Consider the following 21,144-nt stretch of genomic DNA (forward strand, 5'->3'; position numbering starts at 1 on the left):
ATATCTTCAATGTTGCCGTTGTATAACGTGAAATGGTGATTTTCGTGTGTGACAGTTAATATGGTGCGCGTTCCGTTATCGCAGGGGACTTATCAGTTTTTCATACCGTTTAGATTGGAATTCCGAACATAACGCATACTGCGCACACTAGCGTTTTAACAGCGGTAAAATGGGTTATATTATCGTTCTCAGTAAGGATAATCAAGGAAATGTATCTAAAGATCCCATTAAATGGAAAACGCGATTGAAGCCATTTGACCGAATGCCACTACAGGCCGAACAAAGTATTAGGCCGAAACCCTGGCCAAAAGTCATGTGGTCGAAAGGGTCGTGCGGCCGAAAAGGTCATTTGACCGAAAGGGTCATTAGGCCGAAAGGATCATTTGGCCGAAAGTGTCGTTTGACCGAAAAAGTCGTTTGGTCGAAAGGGATATTCAACCGAAAGGGTCATTTGGCCGGAAGGTTTATTTGGCCGTAAGGGTTATTTGACCGAAACGGATATTTGCCCGAGAGAGACCGCGAGAGGGGGAGAGACCGCGAGAGGGAGAGAGACCGCGAGAGGGAGAAAAAGAGAGAAAGAGAGAGCAGTTTCTGGATATTTCACGTAACCGGAAAGTAACCATCCTGAACAAATCTGGAAACGCCAGTATCGCAGTTTTTAGAACCACGTTTGGAATTCCATCCAGTTCATCTTCAAACCATTCACCACTGATGTGTGTGTGTGTGAGTGTGTGCTAACTTTCGTGAAATAATCGACAGGAAAACCTTCCTTGAGATTTTTTTTAAAATTTGGCTGCCACGACGATGGTGAACGCTTTGATAACACGTGCTACTTTGTCATCAGCTACGAGAGCCCTGGAAAACGATTACAAAAACTGTCATTATATTGCAAGATACATCATGGGCTTGTTCAGTATAATACTTAGCTAAAACAACAGGCGGCATTATTATTCATTTACATGCAGCGTATTCGCACATCAACCATAAAGATTCAGCTGTGAACATTCCAAACACATGGAATAAATGCGATCATCACCATGGTTACCAGTTATAAAAAATTGTCTGGTAATTTGTTACCAATCTACAGATTAGGAAGTGTTCTAAAAATTCGCACTAATCAGACTTAATCGAATATCATACTACATCCTACTGATTTTCGAGGCAGCAACATCTACACGGATGATTCAAAATTTTGATATATTTCCTATTCGGTAACCCTGACGATTGCGCCTTTACGCCCACTGCTCTAATAATCACAGTTAAATCTTACATCATCCTCCCACTTAGGGAAACTCACATATTCGCATCAACTACGGTGGTTAGCAAACGAACAGAGAATCCCCCAACCTATGCAAAGTCGCGCACCCGCACGGCAACTCATTTCATTGGTTTCATCGTCGCACCCATTTCCACACACGACGCCAACGGTCATTATCAACACCTCAAACGACATCGTAGTCACTGGACTCACAGCAATACCGTCCTATGGCGATATACGCGCTTGTAATGCACTGCTTTAGCACCTCTAACATTAGTCCATGCACACCCTTAGGCGAATGGGGTTAGAAAAAAGTGATTCATTGGATTTATCACTCCACTAATGATGAGTGCTGTACCGACGAATGATAGTCTGGATCGGCTGAAGTGTTTGGACAAACAGAAATCGAAGATAAGGTGTTTCACAAAAACGATGCGGGAATGTGATTAAACAAAATCGTGGAACATGTTCAAAGTGTTCCATATGGAACTTCAAATCTGAATTCAAAATTCAGTGCCTTCTAGTCCATCTAGTCAACCGTGCGCGATCTTGTTAACAACCATGTGAACAATGTGATATGACCTAATGTTTATCTTATCGTTGATGAAAAATTATCAGTTATCGAAGTGTGCCATGAATTCGGCAGTACGCTATCGTCTCTCACCATGATTAGAAAAATGAAGCGTAACCGCCTACTGTTGTACTTGGTTGTGGTGCTTTGCTTGCTTTTGGCAGCCAGTTTTTTTATTCACACTCAGTGCCTTAAGCCATCGGTTAGCTACTACCGGATCCTGGAAGAGAGCATTCGCGATCACCAACCCGAGGACAAACCCAAATACATCCTGCTGTACACGAACTTTTTCGATGTGGAAAACTGGAAACTCTCGGCGGAAACCGTCGGACCGGACTACTTTCGATCGATCCAGTGTCCCGTGACCGATTGCGTCCTGACCAACAACCGGGAGCTGCTGTCCGCCGTTACGGATTACGATGCGCTCGTTTTCCACATCGCCGAACCGTGGGCGTACTCGCTGTTCGAAAAAGTTCCCAAACTTCGCTCGCCGCGCCAAATTTACGTCGCAGCGAACATGGAATCCCCTGCCCACACAAAGCACCTGCTTGGTGGCGATCGGGACTTCTTCAACTGGACCATGACCTACCGGTTGGACTCGGATGTGGTTTGGAACTACAACAATTTTGTCGATGCGGTCACCGATGTGGTGGTGAGTCCCAACGAGCGACCACAGTGGAGGAGGGACTTCGAGGAGTATTACAACGAAACCGTGATGGAGCTGGTTTTGCAAAAGAGCAAAATGGGAGTTCAGTTTGTGTCCCACTGTGACACCTTTTCCAAGCGGGACGATTTGGTTCGAGAAATGCAACGGTCGATGGAGGTGGATGTCTACGGGAAATGCGGAACCATGGAGTAAGTAGATGAAACAAAACAAAGCACGAATTTCCGATTGGTGAAAGTTAATCGATTAGGCCACACAAACAGTGATTCCAACGCACAATGGCGTGTCCATTATTCATTCATCAGCCTCGGGGCCTCAATTTGACTAATGATGTACACCTTTACGTGCCATTTGATGGCCATGCTCGTGATTCGTGAAAGGCTTTAGTGCAACTGAAATGTTGTTCAAACACGATAACGATCAATTGCCAATGAAGGGTTGCGCTTTTAATGTTGGAGGGACAATTCGGTGCCATGTTGATAAAATTGTGACAAACAGTCAGATTGTTGGCGCCAAATAAAATTGTAGTGTATATAGATCGCGGAGAGGAAAAATACGCAATTATAAAACAATTTCTATTCGATATTTTGTATAGGGTTACCGCTCCTTGAATGTTTGGTTATTCTCAATGAATTAATTTTGATTTGTTAGGTTTGGAAGTTGGAACTTATGCTGATTAATAAGTAATTGGTAAGCCTCCAGAGTGCCATTGGGGAAGATCCATAAAGTACGTCACGCAAAAATTGGCGATTTTCAACCCCCCCCCCCTTCGTCACACTTTTTGTATTAAAACTCTAAAATTTTTGTATGAGTCGTCACGCTGCTCGGAACCCCCCCTCCCCCTAGGAGCGTGACGTACTTTGTGGATGGCCCCTTGGAACTAGGAATATAAATTCCATAGGAAAAATATGCATTGGAATCTTCTTTGCGAAATATTTTTCCTTTTTTCTTTGTATGGGAACATCGTTGCGAGAAAACTTCTCCAAGTAAGCATTGGAAAATTTTGTTGCACGAAATGTCATAATAGAAAACAACGACAACAAGCAAAAGACTACGTTCCAACTTTAAAGTATTTCTTGTTTAGTATACCAAAGGAGATTTCCTTCCATGTAGAATTCCAACTAGGAAAAAGATACATCATGAATTGTTTCCCATGTTTCTTACTCTTCAATCGCATAAGTTTAAGTTGAAAGGTCATTTAAAAACAGAAGTCAAACGGTTCTACAACACTTGGAAAAGCAATGTATATGTATCCAATATTCTGTCCAGTTTTAAACCTTGGAGAACAATCCGGTTACATATGCGATGTTTTCGGAATTCAGGCACGGAAAATCGCGGACCCATTTGAAATGCACGGGGACCAACATCCGGCGGCGATGATACCTTTCTCGATTCAAACGTTCGGTTTTGCCTTAGTGTGATATATATCAAAATAATTGCCTACCTTACGGCGTTTGCAAACGCTTTATAGCGAATGAACAAACCAATATTATATGGTTCAATACATCGTTTTCCTCATAATTTTTGAACGCAATGACTGATCGTGAACAAATTCAAAAGTGATCAACTAGAGTTTGTGCTCCGTCAAATGCAACTTGCTGCGGAAAAATCGGTTTAAGATTACTATATGAAAAGTTGACTAATGTTTTTCAGTTTTCGTGTGCACACACAAAAGATATTTTAGTTACTAGATAAAGATTGTCACTTCGGTTCCCTTTGTCCTGCTGTCCGGAACATGTTGGGTACCAAGCTGTCAAATCGAATGGATTTTCCTTCTTTGACATTTAGCTCCCCTATCCTTGCCAACAAAAGATTTTCCGGACAGCGACGACAGCGACAATCTTTATCTGGTAACTAAAATATCTTTTGCACACACACATACCACACGCAAAAAAGCGTTCATGAACTCGTGAACTAACGAGTTCACGGTGTATTTTTTCGGGAACAACAGTCACGGATTCGGGAATACAGTCACGTTTTCTGGAACGTTCTGGAAAACTTGACTGGTGCTCCCGAATCCACGAATTAAACAATAATTGGATGCCACAATACAGAGAAACTTACGGAAGAATTCCGGGAGGAACTTTTTGAAGAATTCCTGGAGCAACTTTTGGAAGAATTCCTGGAGGAATTTTCGGAGAAACTTCCGGAGGAACTTTCGGAGGAATTCATGGAGGAACTTCCGGAGGAATTCTCGGAGGAACTTCCGGAGGAATTCTCGGAGGAATTTCCGGAGGAATTTCCGGAGGAATTTCCGGAGGAATTCCCGGAGGAACTTCCGGAGGAATTCCGGAAGAATTTCCGGAGGAACTTCCAGAAGAACTTGCGGAGGAATTCCCGGAGGAACTTCCGGAGGAATTCCCGGAGGAACTTCCGGAGGAACTTGCGGAGGAATTCCCGGAGGAACTTCCGGAGGAACTTCCGGAGGAACTCCCGGAGGAACTTCCGGAGAAACTCCCGGAGGAACTTCCGGAGGAATTCCCGGAGGAACTTCCGGTTGAATTCCCGAAGGAACTTCCGGTTGAATTCCCGAAGGAACTTCCGGAGGAATTCCCGGAGGAATTCCCGGAGGAACTTCCGGAAGAATTCCCGGAGGAACTTCCGGAGGAATTCCCGGAGGAACTTCCGGAGGAATTCCCGGAGGAACTTCCGGAGGAATTCCCGGAGAAACTTCCGGAGGAATTCCCGGAGGAACTTCCGGAGGAATTCCCGGAGGAACTTCCGGAGGAACTTCCGGAGGAATTCCCGGAGGAACTTCCGGAGGAATTCTCGGAGGAACTTCCGGAGGAATTCTCGGAGGAACTTCCGGAGAAATTCCCGGAGAAACTTCCGGAGGAATTGCCGGAGGAATTCCCGGAGGAATTCCCGGAGGAACTTCCGGAGGAATTCCGGAAGAATTTCCGGAGGAACTTCCAGAAGAACTTCCGGAGGAATTCCCGGAGGAACTTCCGGAGGAATTCCCGGAGGAACTTCCGGAGGAATTCCCGGAGGAACTTCCGGAGGAACTTGCGGAGGAATTCCCGGAGGAACTTCCGGAGGAACTCCCGGAGGAACTTCCGGAAGAAACTCCCGGAGGAACTTCCGGAGGAATTCCCGGAGGAACTTCCGGAGGAATTCCCGGAGGAACTTCCGGAGGAATTCCCGGAGGAACTTCTGGAGGAATTCCCGGAGAAACTTCCGGAGGAATTCCCGGAGGAACTTCCGGAGGAATTCCCGGAGGAACTTCCGGAGGAATTCCCGGAGGAACTTCTGGAGGAATTCTCGGAGGAACTTCCGGAGGAATTCTCGGAGGAACTTCCGGAGAAATTCCCGGAGAAACTTCCGGAGGAATTGCCGGAGGAATTCCCGGAGGAATTCCCGGAGGAACTTCCGGAGGAATTCCGGAAGAATTTCCGGAGGAACTTCCAGAAGAACTTGCGGAGGAATTCCCGGAGGAACTTCCGGAGGAATTCCCGGAGGAACTTCCGAAGGAATTCCCGGAGGAACTTCCGGAGGAATTCCCGGAGGAACTTCCGGAGGAATTCCGGAGGAACTTCGGAGGAATTTCGGAGGAACTTCCGGAGGAATTCCGGAGGAATTCCCGGAGGAACTTCGGAGGAATTCCGGAGGAACTTCCGGAGGAATTCGGAGGAATTCCTGGAGGAACTTCCGGAGGAATTCCGGAGGAACTTCGGAGGAATTCGGAGGAACTTCGGAGGAATTCCCGGAGGAACTTCGGAGGAATTCGGAGGAACTTCCGGAGGAATTCCGGAGGAATTCCGGAGGAACTTCGGAGGAATTCCCGGAGGAACTTCGGAGGAATTCCCGGAGGAACTTCCGGAGGAATTCCGGAGGAACTTCCGGAGGAATTCGGAGGAACTTCGGAGGAATTCCCGGAGGAACTTCCGGAGGAATTCGGAGGAACTTCCGGAGGAATTCGGAGGAACTTCCGGAGGAATTCGGAGGAACTTCCGGAGGAATTCCCGGAGGAACTTCGGAGGAATTCCCGGAGGAACTTCGGAGGAATTCGGAGGAACTTCCGGAGGAATTCGGAGGAACTTCGGAGGAATTCCCGGAGGAACTTCCGGAGGAATTCGGAGGAACTTCGGAGGAATTCCCGGAGGAACTTCCGGAGGAATTCCCGGAGGAACTTCCGGAGGAATTCGGAGGAACTTCGGAGGAATTCCCGAAGGAACTTCCGGAGGAATTCCCGGAGGAACTTCCGGAGGAATTTGGAGGAACTTCGGAGGAATTCGGAGGAACTTCCGGAGGAATTCCCGGAGGAACTTCCGGAGGAATTCCCGGAGGAACTTCCGGAGGAATTCCCGGAGGAACTTCCGGAGGAATTCCCGGAGGAACTTCCGGTTGAATTCCTGAAGGAACTTCCGGTTGAATTCCCGAAGGAACTTCCGGAGGAACTCCCGGAGGAACTTCCGGAGGAATTCCCGGAGGAACTTCCGGAGGAATTCCCGGAGGAACTTCCGGAGGAACTTTCGGAGGAACTTCGGAGGAACTTCCGGAGGAATTCCGGAGGAATTCCCGGAGGAACTTCGGAGGAACTTCGGAGGAATTCCCGGAGGAACTTCCGGAGGAATTCGGAGGAACTTCCGGAGGAACTTCGGAGGAATTCCCGGAGGAACTTCCGGAGGAATTCCCGGAGGAACTTCCGGAGGAATTCGGAGGAACTTCGGAGGAATTCGGAGGAACTTCGGAGGAATTCGGAGGAATTCGGAGGAACTTCCGGAGGAATTCCCGGAGGAACTTCCGGAGGAATTCCCGGAGGAACTTCGGAGGAATTTGGAGGAACTTCGGAGGAATTCCGGAGGAACTTCCGGAGGAATTCCGGAGGAACTTCCGGAGGAATTCGGAGGAACTTCCGGAGGAATTCGGAGGAACTTCCGGAGGAATTCCCGGAGGAACTTCCGGAGGAATTCGGAGGAACTTCCGGAGGAATTCCCGGAGAGGAACTTCGGAGGAATTCCGGAGGAATTCGGAGGAATTCGGAGGAACTTCCGGAGGAATTCCCGGAGGAACTTCGGAGGAATTCGGAGGAACTTCCGGAGGAATTCCCGGAGGAACTTCCGGAGGAATTCGGAGGAACTTCCGGAGGAATTCGGAGGAACTTCGGAGGAATTCCCGGAGGAACTTCGGAGGAATTCCCGGAGGAACTTCCGGAGGAATTCGGAGGAACTTCCGGAGGAATTCCCGGAGGAACTTCGGAGGAATTCGGAGGAACTTCCGGAGGAATTCGGAGGAACTTCCGGAGGAATTCGGAGGAACTTCGGAGGAATTCCGGAGGAACTTCGGAGGAATTCCCGGAGGAACTTCCGGAGGAATTCGGAGGAACTTCCGGAGGAATTCCCGGAGGAACTTCGGAGGAATTCCCGGAGGAACTTCCGGAGGAATTCCCGGAGGAACTTCCGGAGGAATTCCCGGAGGAACTTCCGGAGGAATTCCCGGAGGAACTTCTGGAGGAATTCCCGGAGGAACTTCCGGAGGAATTCCCGGAGGAATTCCAGACGCGTTTCGCGGGACAGTCCCGCATTTTCACTATTTGTCCCGCGCTGAAAAGCGTCCCGCGAAACGTCCCGCATTTAACAAATTTCTAGATAATGTCCCGCGAAATAATGAAAAATAATGCCGATAATTAGCTATTTATTAGTATTTTCAAAGAAATTATAAGATTTTTAAAATATATAATAATGACTAAAGCAAATGTTTTATAAAACAATCGTATGGATCATTGAAATCAAGATTAAAATTTGCTTTTGTGATTATAGTTTGTTTTACTCAAGCCTTATAGCAGTGTTGGGAAAGACTCAAATTCACAAATCTCATCCAGGATTCAAATCAAATTTACTACCTTTGCCTAAAACAATGGATAGTAAATCCATACCTAAACATTAAATACTCTTCCATTGGGTTTTGACGCTTTTTGGGGCAAAATCATTTTTCGGCAAATGGGCGAAACGATGCGATTCTGTGTGAAAAACTCTGCTTACAGATCGAAAGCGAGTTAGATCGCGCATGAGGCTTCGATGATTAAGATTTGAACATGACTCTACCAACACTAGCCTTATACCCTGGGAATCTTGTAAGCAGATTTTGCTTCCATGTATTTCCTGCTACGTGATTGCTTGGGTTTCGACACGGAACATCCAAAATCCCACTCCATATAAATTTCATGCGGACCAAAATTTTGCAGAAAACTTACCCGACCTTTAGATTATTGATATTAGTTGTCGATAGTAATAGATCCCACAGTTACGTTGATGCAAAAAGTGCTTCAAAAAATGAATATTGTGTTCAAGGTAGACTCACATTTCGGGAAAATTTTAGATCGAATTCTAGTCTCCAAGTAATCTGAAATTAGACGTGGACCATATTCCTGGAGGCGGAAGCTTCAACCAGAATAGACTTTTAAATAAATATGATCTAATTAATTCTTAATCACAATACTTTTATTAGGTAATAAGGAAAGAATTATTTAGGTTATTCAGAAGCTAATTTTCAAGATTCGATACCATTGCTTATATCTTTATTAAAAATAATATTCTATAAAATGTCTATACACTAGACGTTTAACAGCTGAAATTTATCTGCAATGATTTCTAACTATGCGAAACTCAATAACAGCTACATTGCGCTGCACATTCAAAATCTGAAGAAAGCTTTGACTTCTAAAATGAGTAACAGTTTATCGAACAGTTAGCAAACTAAACCTTGGTAATAAATAAGTTCTGAAAAAAATGAAAGATTTGCTTTGAGCGCATTTCTAAAACATATCAAACTATGAACTTTTTTTTGTCCCGCGCTCACACAAAATTTATCTGGTCACTTTAATCCATAGGGTACCGCAACTTCCGCATTTCGGGGACGTACTTGGCATAATAATTTACGGCACCTAAATAGGACCTCAATAATGGAAGGTCATGTGGTGGTGGCATGTTGACAATGGCTGCAACTCGGGTCCGGTCGAATACCATCACCATCCATAAATTGTCTCAGGTAATTAACTTGCTCCATGCTGAAGCTGCATTTTTCAATCCTCACCGTAAAACCGTACTCTTGCAGACGGCTAAGGACCCGTCCGAGATTCTGCTTATGTTCCTCTTCCGTTCTGCCTCCTACAAGGACGTCATCGAGATAACCACTGGTGAATTCGAGTCCTGCGAGCATTGCATCCACCACTTGCTGGAATGCCCCTGGGGCTGAATTGATGCCAGGTGATAATCGCGTAAATTGGTACAGTCCTTTGTGGGTGTTTATGGTTAGAAGCTGTTGACTGCCTTCTTCCACCTCCACCTGGAGATAGGCATCGGAAAGGTCTATGTGGCTGAAGTATCGACATCCTGACATCTTTGAAAAAATATCCTCAGGTAACGGAGAGGGGGTATTGATTAGCTTCGAGAACATCGTTTAACCCCGTTGAGAAATCCGCACAAATGCGAGTTTTTCCGTTCGGCTTCCGTACAACCACTATAGGTGCAGCCCAGTCTGAGAAATCTACTGGCTTCAAGACCCCCAGATTGTGGAGACGCTGAATTTCTTCTTCAACTGCGCCTTCCATGCTGTAAGAGACGGGACGTTTTGGTCTGAATACAGGCCGGGGATTTCCTCGAAGTTGGAGCTTGACTTTCGTTTTGCTGCATAACCCCATCTTATTGGTGAAAACATTCGGGAACTGTGCCTGCATCGATGCCATGAATGACTGGGATCGATTACAAACTTGATTGCAAAACGAGTTGATAGGCACATCCCATAGACCGAACTTATCCATCCAATCGGAACCCAAAACCGATAGCTTGATTTCTGGCACCATAACACGACACAAACCTCTTTTGGAGACACTGTTTATCGTCACGTCACACCAAAATTCGGACGCAATATTGAGCGGCTCTCCTGAAGCTGTTACTGTTTGACACGAAAGCGGAGTAACCTCCGGTTTACCGATTCGTTTCCACATTTCATCGATAATGATGCTGATGTCCGATGCCGAATCAATTTGAAGACGAACTGGAACGTTATTGATTCGCACTTCTGCATACTTGCGTTCACGACTGACGGTGTTTACGGAGACGACCTTGGTTGATTTTTGGTTCCGTATGAAGGTTTTCTTCTTACCGTCTGCTGATTTGCCGGTGAAGCAAGCACAGTACCCTTCCTTGTGTCCTTTCTTCCCACACTCACGACATACGTGTTCCCGAAAGTGGCAATCCTTGGAAAAGTGCATTCCTCCACACGACCAGCATGGAGAACGCGGCTGATTTGCACTGCTGCTGGTTCCAGCAACGGATGATTGAAACTTTGACTTGGAAAATTTGTTCTGCTTTACCGCATGCACACCTGACGGAGATGTTTTTTTCGTTCTTCAAGTTCACTAGGCTTTTGCAGTCCTCCACAATTTTCGCTAAAGTGATATCCGATGATTCATTGAGCTTCGTTATTAGCCGCATCCAGATATCGGAACCCTTCGACGACTTGAGACCACAAACAAAAATGAGGGATTTGAACTGCTCCTCAGACAGATCAGCAAGTTTAAAGTCCACACATGCACGATTCACTTTACACGAATACGCTACGATGTCCTCCGTATCATCTTTCACAGTTTGCAAGCACTGATACCGCCGATGAAAAATAGATACAGCTGATCCAAAAAGCGATTTCAATTTTTCGATGGTTTCGATGAAAGTGAATTCCTTGGGTTGCTTTGGAAGGATGAAGCTTGTGTATCGCTCGTGCGCCGCTGGGTTGAGTTTCCTCATTAGGAGTCGAACTTTCGCAGTGTCGTCCAGTTTTTTGGCATCCTTATCAAATTGTTCCGAGTACCAGGAGTACCAAGAATCGAACGTGCATCCCTCTTCTGGGGCGTATCGGAACTCAGTGAGGTTACTGGCCAAAGAATCTAGAGCGATGTCTTCACGAGAAAGCTCCTTCAAACAAAGTTGCGTTGCCGACACTTGCTGTGACAATTGGGTGATCAGTCTCTGTTGTTGAGTGAGAATCTGAGTCAGGGCCTGCTGGAATATAATGGCTTCCGCTTCGTTTGCTCCCCAATTTGATGCTCCATCTTGTGCCATTGCAGCTAACCTCAATTTTTGACAGACTGTAGGAAGCTGTTTCTCGTCGATGAAACACTGTTTACACGATATTCCGCGAACCGACCGGGTTTCCTCGTCGCCAAACTGTTGCAATAATAAAACTCGCGATTATATTTACAACTAACGAATTAAAACTTTATTAAAAGAAGACAGACATGTGGACTTTGATTAAAGGCGAGCAAGTTGCGATTCTATTCGAGGTGATCACATTTCTCCGCATTGGCTAGGCGCGGACGACGTCTGTCAATCTGACGGCTGTCAGATGATGAGCCACCAGCGAAGTGCTGGTTGCGAATACATAGTGGTGTCCTCTCAACACTATTCTACAAGCATTCTAAGTAGTTGAGCATTCATAGTGTCATGTACAAGACGCTTATAGGACCGGTTGTCCTCTACGGACATGAAACATGGACAATGCTCGAGGAGGACTTGCAAGCACTCGGAGTATTCGAGAGACGGGTGCTTAGGATCATCTTTGGCGGTGTGCAAGAAGACGGTGTGTGGCGGCGAAGAATGAACCATGAGCTCGCCCAACTCTACGGCGAACCCAGTATCCAGAAGGTAGCTAAAGCCGGAAGGGTACGATGGGCAGGACATGTTGCAAGAATGCCGGACAGCAACCCTGCAAAGATGGTGTTCGCTTCCGATCCGGCAGGTACGAGACGGCGTGGAGCGCAGCGAGCGAGATGGGCAGACCAGGTGCAGAACGACTTGGCGAGCGTGGGGCGTATCCGAGGATGGAGAGATGCGGCCTCGAACCGTGCATTGTGGCGTCAAATTGTTGATTCAGTGTTATCTGTTTAGATGTTAACTAAATAAATGAAAAATGAAAGTAGTTGAAACAGTGACCCATTCTCACCCCCATTTAAGCCATTGTCACCCCCGACAACGGTACTCTGTACTCGCAACTTTGTCTTTATTACACTGAACCAATATCTCCGCCTCATAACGACTGACAGTCGATTTGCTGCCGCCCCTTAACGAAAGTAATTTGTGATTCGGATGATCAGCATTCGATTTCCCCTCTCGCTAGTGAAAACGATCCGAATGACTGTCATCTCATTTTCATAATATGGAAAAGATGGTTGCCAGAAATGGAAAAAAAAAAATGGTTGGAGAAAATTAAACACAAATTTAAAACAATTTTATTGTGACTTTTTACACATAGATAATAATTTTCATAATAAATTAACAAATTTAGTTTAGAGAAGCACGAATAATCCATACAGCTCTAAACAACACAAACATAATGGCTGGTTTGAGGAGCATGATGAACACGGTACTCTCCGACGAATTCCATGCTTCGTGGTCAGATTGAATTCACTTTGGCCAGCTTCGAAGCACAATATTGTGGCGGCATAATCGCATACTGTAAATAAATATCGTTTTTAAAACCATAATATGCACATATATATTAATAGCTCACCTGATAAAGTAGAATAACATAGAAATAAATCCAAACAACCGAAAACCCATCACAAATTTTTCTGCAAGCTGATCCGTACTGTCGCACAAATTTGTTCAAATGATAAAAAACACTAACGTTGGCAACCGGCTTTGAGCTCAGTCAGTATACTATAGAAAGGCTTGCAGCCCTGGGCTGGCTTACCTCTAACTTGCAGCTTAAAACTTGCAACTACCCGAGCAAAGTCTGAAAACATAATGAGAGCATATAGAAAACACATTTTGATTCCGACATCGGATTGAAATCATAATTTGTTTTCAAATATCAATCATCATGATTGAATACATATTTTGACCTCATTTTGCTGTAGATTTCTAAATTGTATGATCTGACATCAAACTGTGAACTTATTTTGTTATCGGAACCAATATCAAATTTAGTTTTCGATTTGCTCTCATCGATAGCAGGAAAAGTTTTCGATTTGATGTCACAGTAAGATTTTTCTGCTATACATTTTGTTATTTTAACCGTTAAAACGACCAAAAAGATATCAAGTTAAGTAATCATATTCGGCGATTTCACAACATCAAACGAGTTATCGTTTTGCTCTCAAGCTTTGCTCGGGATGCTCTACTATTTAACACATTTCTTCGTCGTTTCGCACAAAACAAAGCTCTCGCAAGCAATATTGGAACTCTCTGAAAACATGTTTTGCTCTGTATTAATAATCATATTATCAACTCAAGTACATTTTTTAGTTATTTTAAATAAAATCCGAATACTATCAAATTTAAACTATTGCCACTCTGATCAACATAGTTTTCTCTTTTGTATTATCAAAATCTTCTCTCTTTTAATATAAATTTAATTTCGACGTTCACAAATGTTTTTTTATATCCTATTTTCCTCTTTTTTCATTCTTCCAGGTGCCCGCGAGGATCGCCTCGTTGTTCCGAGATGCTATCCACCGACTATCGGTTCTACTTCGCATTCGAGAACTCGCTCTGCCGTGACTACATCACCGAGAAGATGTACGGCGTTATGGCCGACAGCTGGATCGTGCCGGTGGTATTCGGCGGTGCGGACTACTCTCGATTCGCGCCACCCTTTTCGTACATCGATGTGCAGCAGTTCGGTAGCGTCACCGATCTGGTCGATTATTTGGTGTATCTGGCACAGAATCCCAAAGAGTATGTGAAGTATTTTTGGTGGAAGGAGCACTACCGGATCACCGGGAGTCAACCGTTTTGCGACCTTTGTCGAAAGCTGCACGACATTGGTACACGCGAGAAGGTGCAGATTTACAAGGACATCAAAGCCTGGTGGTTCGACGGTGCATGTCAATCTGAATCTAGAATTAAATTTTAGGATTTTGCCCTCTAAATAAATTACAAAATTCTATAAAATTGTGTTTTTTGAAAGAAATTACTCGAATTACTCCAAATCCATAAATCAAAATCTACTTATAAAGGAAAAAACTTATGAACATTTCGGATAATATTACTACTGGCACCATTATTTAATCAATAACAATATACTTTATAATACCATTTGATCCCCTTGTTTAAAATATAACAAATATAAGTACTCATTGCTCCTGGAATGGATCCTTCTTGATGTATTTGTCAAGCTGGCCGTTGCTCTCCGGGTCCACCTCGGACAGCTGAGTGAAGCCTTCCTCGTCAACGAAGCAGATCTCATGCCCATCCGGGTCAGCCAGAATTATAACGCGAACCGTCGCCTTGCCGGGAGTGTCCAACGAAATCAGCGGTGTCAAAATTGTACCGTTGCTGGCTTTGATGACCTCATCAATTTTCGGTTGCACATCGAATGGCACAGCGAAGGCGATTCTCCCGTAAGCTTTGGCGCGGTCCAACGGACCATTGATCTTGTTCAGCTGTAGAACGAAACCGTTTTCCTTGTAAGTCAATTGGGCTGAGTTGTCGCTTTTCGCGAGTTGTTTCATTTCCAGCGTTTCGTGCCAGTATTTGACCGACCGGTCAAGATCCGTTACGTTCAGCGTAGCTTTTTTCACTGGATCCTGTGTCGAATCTTGCTTCTCGTTGATGACGAAAAATTTATAACCATCCGGGGATACCAAAACGAAGTGGTCATTCTCTTTCACCATAGGATAGTTGCTCTTGGTAGCTCGATCGACCACATCCGAAGATTTGATGGTAATTCCACCGAAATCGTTTCCCAAGGTGTACTCCTTGACACCGTAATTGTACGTCAGCTCTATGACGAAGTGAGTCGATTCAGGTCCATAGCCAATCATGGTTTTACTCCAACGATTGTCGTAGGGACTAAAATGATGACAAAGAGGCAAGATTTACAATTACTATATAAATGACCAGCCGTAAATAAAAGAAAAAAAATGTACCCATTGCAAGCAGCATCACATCCCTGAGTGAATTCCTCATGACGAAGCACCTGAAGAGTAGAAGGAAAAAAATGATAATTACTATGTGCTTTTTCAAATCACGCATTCCAACAGGTGGACAACCTTGAACGTCGTTAGAAGCAATAGTCATCATCCATCGATGATTAATTTGATTGACAATTTTCTCTATGCCTTACCTGCATGCCCAGAATTTCTCGGAAAAAATGGGCATTTTTGGCACGATTTCCAATTTTGAACACGTAGTGCAGTGCGCGAGCAGAAATCATCCTCAAAAAATTACGATGGAATTATTTTCCAGCACCCTCAAACACCGTATTTAAGATTCTGATAAGCAGCGATGAGTCGCAAGAAAGATTCACTTCACTTGAACACTGCCGGCCGAACTTCAAAGCACTTTTGAGATAACAGGAGCGATGCAGCTAAAAATGACACAACCTGAACACAACGACAACAAACAAACGGCTTCGATGCATCAAAATGCATTTTCAAGGGCAGCGTTTCTCGAACTATGATAGGCCGCATGTCGAAATTTATTTGGTCAGTATGCGCCGCGGAGACCTAAATCCGAAATGAAGTCACGAGATCATTGTTTCGATCATTTTATTTTACGCTCACTCGCTGCAAATCATATTTTCTAGAGTATATTTATTTATGGAGTATATTTATTTATCATGATAGTCACTAATCAGGTCATTATAATAAAAAAAATATAGTATACTTTTCGTTTTGGAAATTTGTATGGTTTTTGAATAGTTTGAAAACCTCTGGTTTTGATAACAATGTGCCACAGTTGATCATGGCCAGGAACCAGGGTGACCAGATATTTTCTAACAGAAATCGGTAGACATTTATCGGTACATAAAATCAAAAATTTTATTTTATTTTTTAATATATGTGATTACTTATCACTGACAAAAAAATCCATATCTGGTTTATGTGTGAGCTATATAGATTTTTGCAATTAGTTCATGACAATAAATTTTATGTGTGAGCCTCATAAATAATGTATAAGTCTCGGAACATAAAACGAATTATTTATTGCGATCAGAGCTTAAAATATTCATCTTCATGAAGCAACTACAGTCCGAATTTTGACAAACATCGCATGAATATTCAAAACATAGAATGACATAGTCAGACGACTACTCCACAAACTCATTCATTCGACTGTCACTGAGTGTGTTTACTATGTGCAGAAAAAAACATAATTAGCATTGTGTTTGTGTATGTTGATGTTTACCGTTGAATGTGCCTCGCGGATGAAAATCGGATTCAGTCGTGTGTGATAAATCACTTTACTCATTTGAAACGTGTTCAGATTTGAGATAATTTATCAATTTGTAAAATGTGCATAAATATTCAATGACCAATATTCAACTGAATATTGACTGTCCAGAGCCGACTATGAATGAGTCGGAAGTGAACTGACAAATGAAGAAAAATGGTCTTCACCAAAAATTTTCGATTATTTTACACTCTGATTGCGATATACCTTATTAGAATCATTTATGAACTTTGAAAGAATTTGTTTATATATATTATCAGCTTTTCTCAATGAAACATATGATTATGGAAGCATTAAAATAAAATCACTTGAATATTTTTTTTAAATATTGTTTGAATTTATTCTTATAAACATTATAAATCAGTATATGGTACACACTATGAATTTGGGTTTACCGGTAATAATTGAAATTCACAAATGTTTGGAGCTGACATCATTTTCAAGCACTAGGCATAAACATAATTGGCGGAGTTGAAGAAAATCAGACGCAAAACGTCCAACATTAAACATGTGTCGTTATAGCAGCATCGAAAGATATCATTTCGACACATGATGACACATCCTCATTGCAGTTGATCACTCTGCTGATGACCTCGCTGATGACAGGCTTGCAGTGATAATTTTCTATCGGTACAAAATGGTATTATCGCCGGAGGTTTAATTTTCGTATCGACCTCGGTAGCCTCATTTATGTTGGTTTTGGTAGCAATGGAACTTGCACATCAGTGTTTGTATCGATTTCCTCAGGAAGAACTGCATCGTGAATTACGATGTTCAAGTTCTTCGGGTCGAGCTTCGGGTAAATAGCCAACGCCTACGACAGCGCTGCTCTGCCAGTTTGCACAGCACCTGATTGCAGAAGATGAGTCCTATGCCTAGTGTGGACAATTAGAAAATCGCAATTATGTTATGCCGTGTGAACTATGCTGCCGTAATTCGCATATCTGTCCCATCTTTGCTGGGTTTCTTATTCATATGGGACAAATATGCGATTCACGGAAGTATAGGTAGTAGAATCTATCTATAGTGTGATCTGAGTTACAAACTTTTTATTATAAAAAAAACATCTCAGCAAATAACATCAACATGATTAAAAAAATCTTACCTTCATTGCACGAAAAAAGAACTTGACCGTTATTTCATTCTCGTTGTGGGCAGAAGAGTAATATCCGTCATCGCATCCTGCCATCGGTGGTGTGGTTTTGAGCACGATAAAAGTACGTCCTTCTGCAGGTGATCTTGGATTTTGTGATGCATCAACGTGTTCATAATCTGCGAGACCGAGCGAGCTGCTGAGTCTTCTTCTGGGAACTTTTAAAATTTTCCTAGGCGGAGCAATTATTGGGATGACGCACATATCAGGATGTTAATATTGGAGCGGTCGTGCTCTGCTAGACAGGAGCTGCAGCTGCAGGAGTATCGTCGTTGCCTAAAAATAAACCGTATGCTGTCAAATGTAGTTGAAAATTGGTCGTGAATATATAGAAAATGTGTATATAGAAAATACTGCTTACAAATTATCGTCGTATAAACAGACAATCTACTTACCGTCGTATCACTTTCCAGACAATATTTTCCATAGTACCTAAATTGAGCCGTCAACGCATCTTCTTTTCTCATTAGTCATCAATGCTCGATAAAGGAATCTTTTCATGATCGCTATCAGCGATAATGTGATGCTGTTACTGGCTGGTCTGTGACTGTGTCGGATTCTGGTGCTCCTGTGGATAAACCATCGCAAAGGAAAACTGCTGCCCAATGGGAATACCGGCAATTGCCGTTTCCCAGATACGAACAGATGAACCGATAAGACTCGCCGTCATCCACTCTCGCCCGCTTGACTTTTGGAGCAGTAGACGTATGTTTCTAAGCTGTATCTGTAATGGACGATGATGTATGAAGATGTAAATCACAATTAATAAGGATTATTATTATTATAAATTCAGTAGAAAATCGAATTATAGCCGCTATTGAAATTGGATTTTTCTCCCAATCCATACGTTAAACCTAATTTCGGAAGTAGTGCGCTGTATAGCACATCACCAAATGAAAACAGCGCACCACTTCCGAAGTTAGGTTCAACGTACGAATTGTGAGAAAAATCCAACTTTGTTAGCGGCTATAATTCGGATTTGCACTGAATTGATAATATCATGGACATAAATATTACTCACGTGTCTGGATATTTCTCGGACGAAAAGAGGGGATCAGCAAAATTCCTTTTTGACAATTGTAGCCATTTTGGATTTTTCTCACTTTGTCGTGCTTTCTCGCTTGATTCGTATGCGTATCAGTTATTATATATTCAATAATTATTCATTTTATGTGTGAGACGTTATGGATTTTAACCATTAGTCTAAACACATATTTTTGAAACGGATTAAAAATAAGAATAATTATTAACGCTTATTAAGGGTATGTGTGTGATTTTGAAATTCATAAAGCCCAAATAAACTTTATGGTTGATTCGTTTCGGTCATTTTATGTGTCGTAACATATATTAAAAATTATTGGATTTTTTGTAGTGTACTGCTAGAATGAATTTTCATTTTCGGATCACTCAAGGATCGGAAATCGTTCGTCTTCGGGTAAATTCGATATGAGAGTAGTGTCATAGATAGTATGGTGGGAGTCTTCTGTCCAAACTACGAGTCAGAGCGGGTGTTTCTGATATAATTCATGTAGTGATTTAATTTATCCACCTACCCTGAATGCACTAGGTAATAATGCACCGGTGATTCTGTTCTGATGTATATTTACGAAAATAATTGTATGGGCGTAGAAGCAGATAGAGGTGAGCCAGCCTAGGGTTGCAAGCCTCTTCAATAAAATATATATATATATATATATATATATATATATATATATATATATATATATATATATATATATATATATATATATATATATATATATATATATATACGTTATGACGGAACCCGCCACCAGCATAGAGACACATTCGGCCGATGCAACCAATTCCAATTATTGATGACCTACGCACATGGACGACTCTCGCAACGTAGCCAACCTATCGGACCCGTGAACCCAACAGAGGACGATCAACCCAGTTGAAGGAATTGCTGACGCTGCAGAAGTGATTATATAAAACTAGTTGTGCAAGAGAAAATCAGTCAGTCTGAAGTGTGGATTTAAGTTGAGTGTAATTAATTTTATTTGGTTAGAAATAAATTATTTTTTTATCGTAATTCGAGCGATTAGCTCTTTACTGGCGCAGTCTTGTAGTGAAAAGTGGTGAAACGAAGGACTAAGTGTTTGAGTGTACATCAATACAGAAGAAATTCGGAGAAGTGATTCTAAGTCTACTAGTGACTGGCTGTTACCCGGGAAACCATCCTTGCACGTATACCAGCGGATTTGCGGTACCAGAAAGATTCATCATCTTCACACCACCGGACCAACCAACGAACAATCCCACATCATAGGCTCCAGGATAAGATGAGGACCATCATCCTGTTAATGTGAGTAACATTTTATACATTACTCATCAACGCAGTTAAAGTGATAGTGTTATCCCAAGTGATCGTTGCATAGGGAAACTCAGAAAATCACAATTATCAACACAATACGTGAAAACAATTTAAAAATTAACTACCTACTATAGTAACACTTTTAGGGCATATAACAGTGTGAAATAGTGTATGAAAAGAGGGAAATTATTCGATAAGAATCGCAACATGTCGATCCCCGAAGTTAACGTGCAAGAGCTTCTTGACCAGGTCAGAAGCCTAACACAGAATCAAGCAATGTTAGTGCAAACCATTCACACAATGCGGGACCGATCAAACGATCCGTTCCTAAATTTCTCGATTCCGGACCCCATTAGGAATATTCCGGTGTTCAATGGGAATCGAAAAGAGGTTTTAGCATGGGTAGAAGACGCAGAAGAAACACTCAACGCGTACGATAGCTACAAAAATGATCCGATTTACAGTCAAATCGAGCGGGCGGTTAAAAATAAAATCACAGGTGAAGCAAAAGAAGTGCTAATAGCAGCAGGGAACCCCAAACATTGGAACGAAATTAAAGATGTCTTATTAAATGCGTACGGTGATCGGCGTGACATAACAAGTCATATCCAATCACTTTTTTATATTAGACAAGGAAAAAACAATCTATCAGATTATTATAACAAAATTAGGCAAATTGACACGGCAATAAAATCATCTGCCGCTAGCATGGAAGATTACAAATCACATGCCAAAGTTATTAATTCATTCGTGAGCCTAATTACACTCACCAGATTTGTGGATGGATTAAGCGAGGAAATTTCGATGCACGTTAGAAGTTGTCGACCAGACAGTTTAGAGCACGCGTACGAGATAACTATGCAATACTCCAACGCGGCGTATAGACACAGAATGGATAGGAGAACTCAATTAGCATCGCAAACAAAACACAGTGGGCAACCAACGTATAGCAAACCAGGACCATCAAATCACCCTAACCCAAATAG

At 42.8% G+C, this 21,144-nt stretch overlaps 2 protein-coding genes and 1 long non-coding RNA gene across 4 annotated transcripts; 1 reads left to right on the forward strand and 2 right to left on the reverse strand.

Moving 5' to 3' along the window:
- Positions 1 to 1,511: 1,511 nt before the first annotated feature.
- Positions 1,512 to 14,483, forward strand: LOC134207931 (alpha-(1,3)-fucosyltransferase C). The gene is made up of 2 exons (XM_062684008.1): positions 1,512 to 2,684; positions 13,905 to 14,483. Exons 1-2 carry the CDS (start codon positions 1,924 to 1,926, stop codon positions 14,344 to 14,346), a joined length of 1,203 nt encoding a protein of 400 aa, XP_062539992.1. The 5' UTR covers positions 1,512 to 1,923; the 3' UTR covers positions 14,347 to 14,483.
- A 10-nt stretch (positions 14,484 to 14,493) lies between these two features.
- LOC134207932 (glyoxalase domain-containing protein 4) lies at positions 14,494 to 15,839 on the reverse strand. Its single transcript, XM_062684009.1, has 3 exons — positions 15,559 to 15,839; positions 15,362 to 15,411; positions 14,494 to 15,284 (listed from the first exon to the last, which is right to left on the reverse strand). Exons 1-3 carry the CDS (start codon positions 15,646 to 15,648, stop codon positions 14,567 to 14,569), a joined length of 858 nt encoding a protein of 285 aa, XP_062539993.1. The 5' UTR covers positions 15,649 to 15,839; the 3' UTR covers positions 14,494 to 14,566.
- Positions 15,840 to 16,982: 1,143 nt separating this feature from the next.
- LOC134217874 (uncharacterized) lies at positions 16,983 to 18,966 on the reverse strand. 2 transcript variants are annotated; one of them, XR_009981174.1, is made up of 4 exons: positions 18,842 to 18,966; positions 18,216 to 18,544; positions 17,773 to 18,096; positions 16,983 to 17,542 (listed from the first exon to the last, which is right to left on the reverse strand). It is a non-coding gene; the product is annotated as an uncharacterized LOC134217874 (long non-coding RNA). The 2 variants fall into 2 exon arrangements; XR_009981176.1 differs by having other exon boundaries at positions 18,182 to 18,544.
- Between the last annotated feature and the right edge of the window lie 2,178 nt (positions 18,967 to 21,144).

Source organism: Armigeres subalbatus, chromosome 1, assembly GCF_024139115.2.
Source record: "Armigeres subalbatus isolate Guangzhou_Male chromosome 1, GZ_Asu_2, whole genome shotgun sequence".
NCBI classification, from domain to species: domain Eukaryota; kingdom Metazoa; phylum Arthropoda; class Insecta; order Diptera; family Culicidae; genus Armigeres; species Armigeres subalbatus.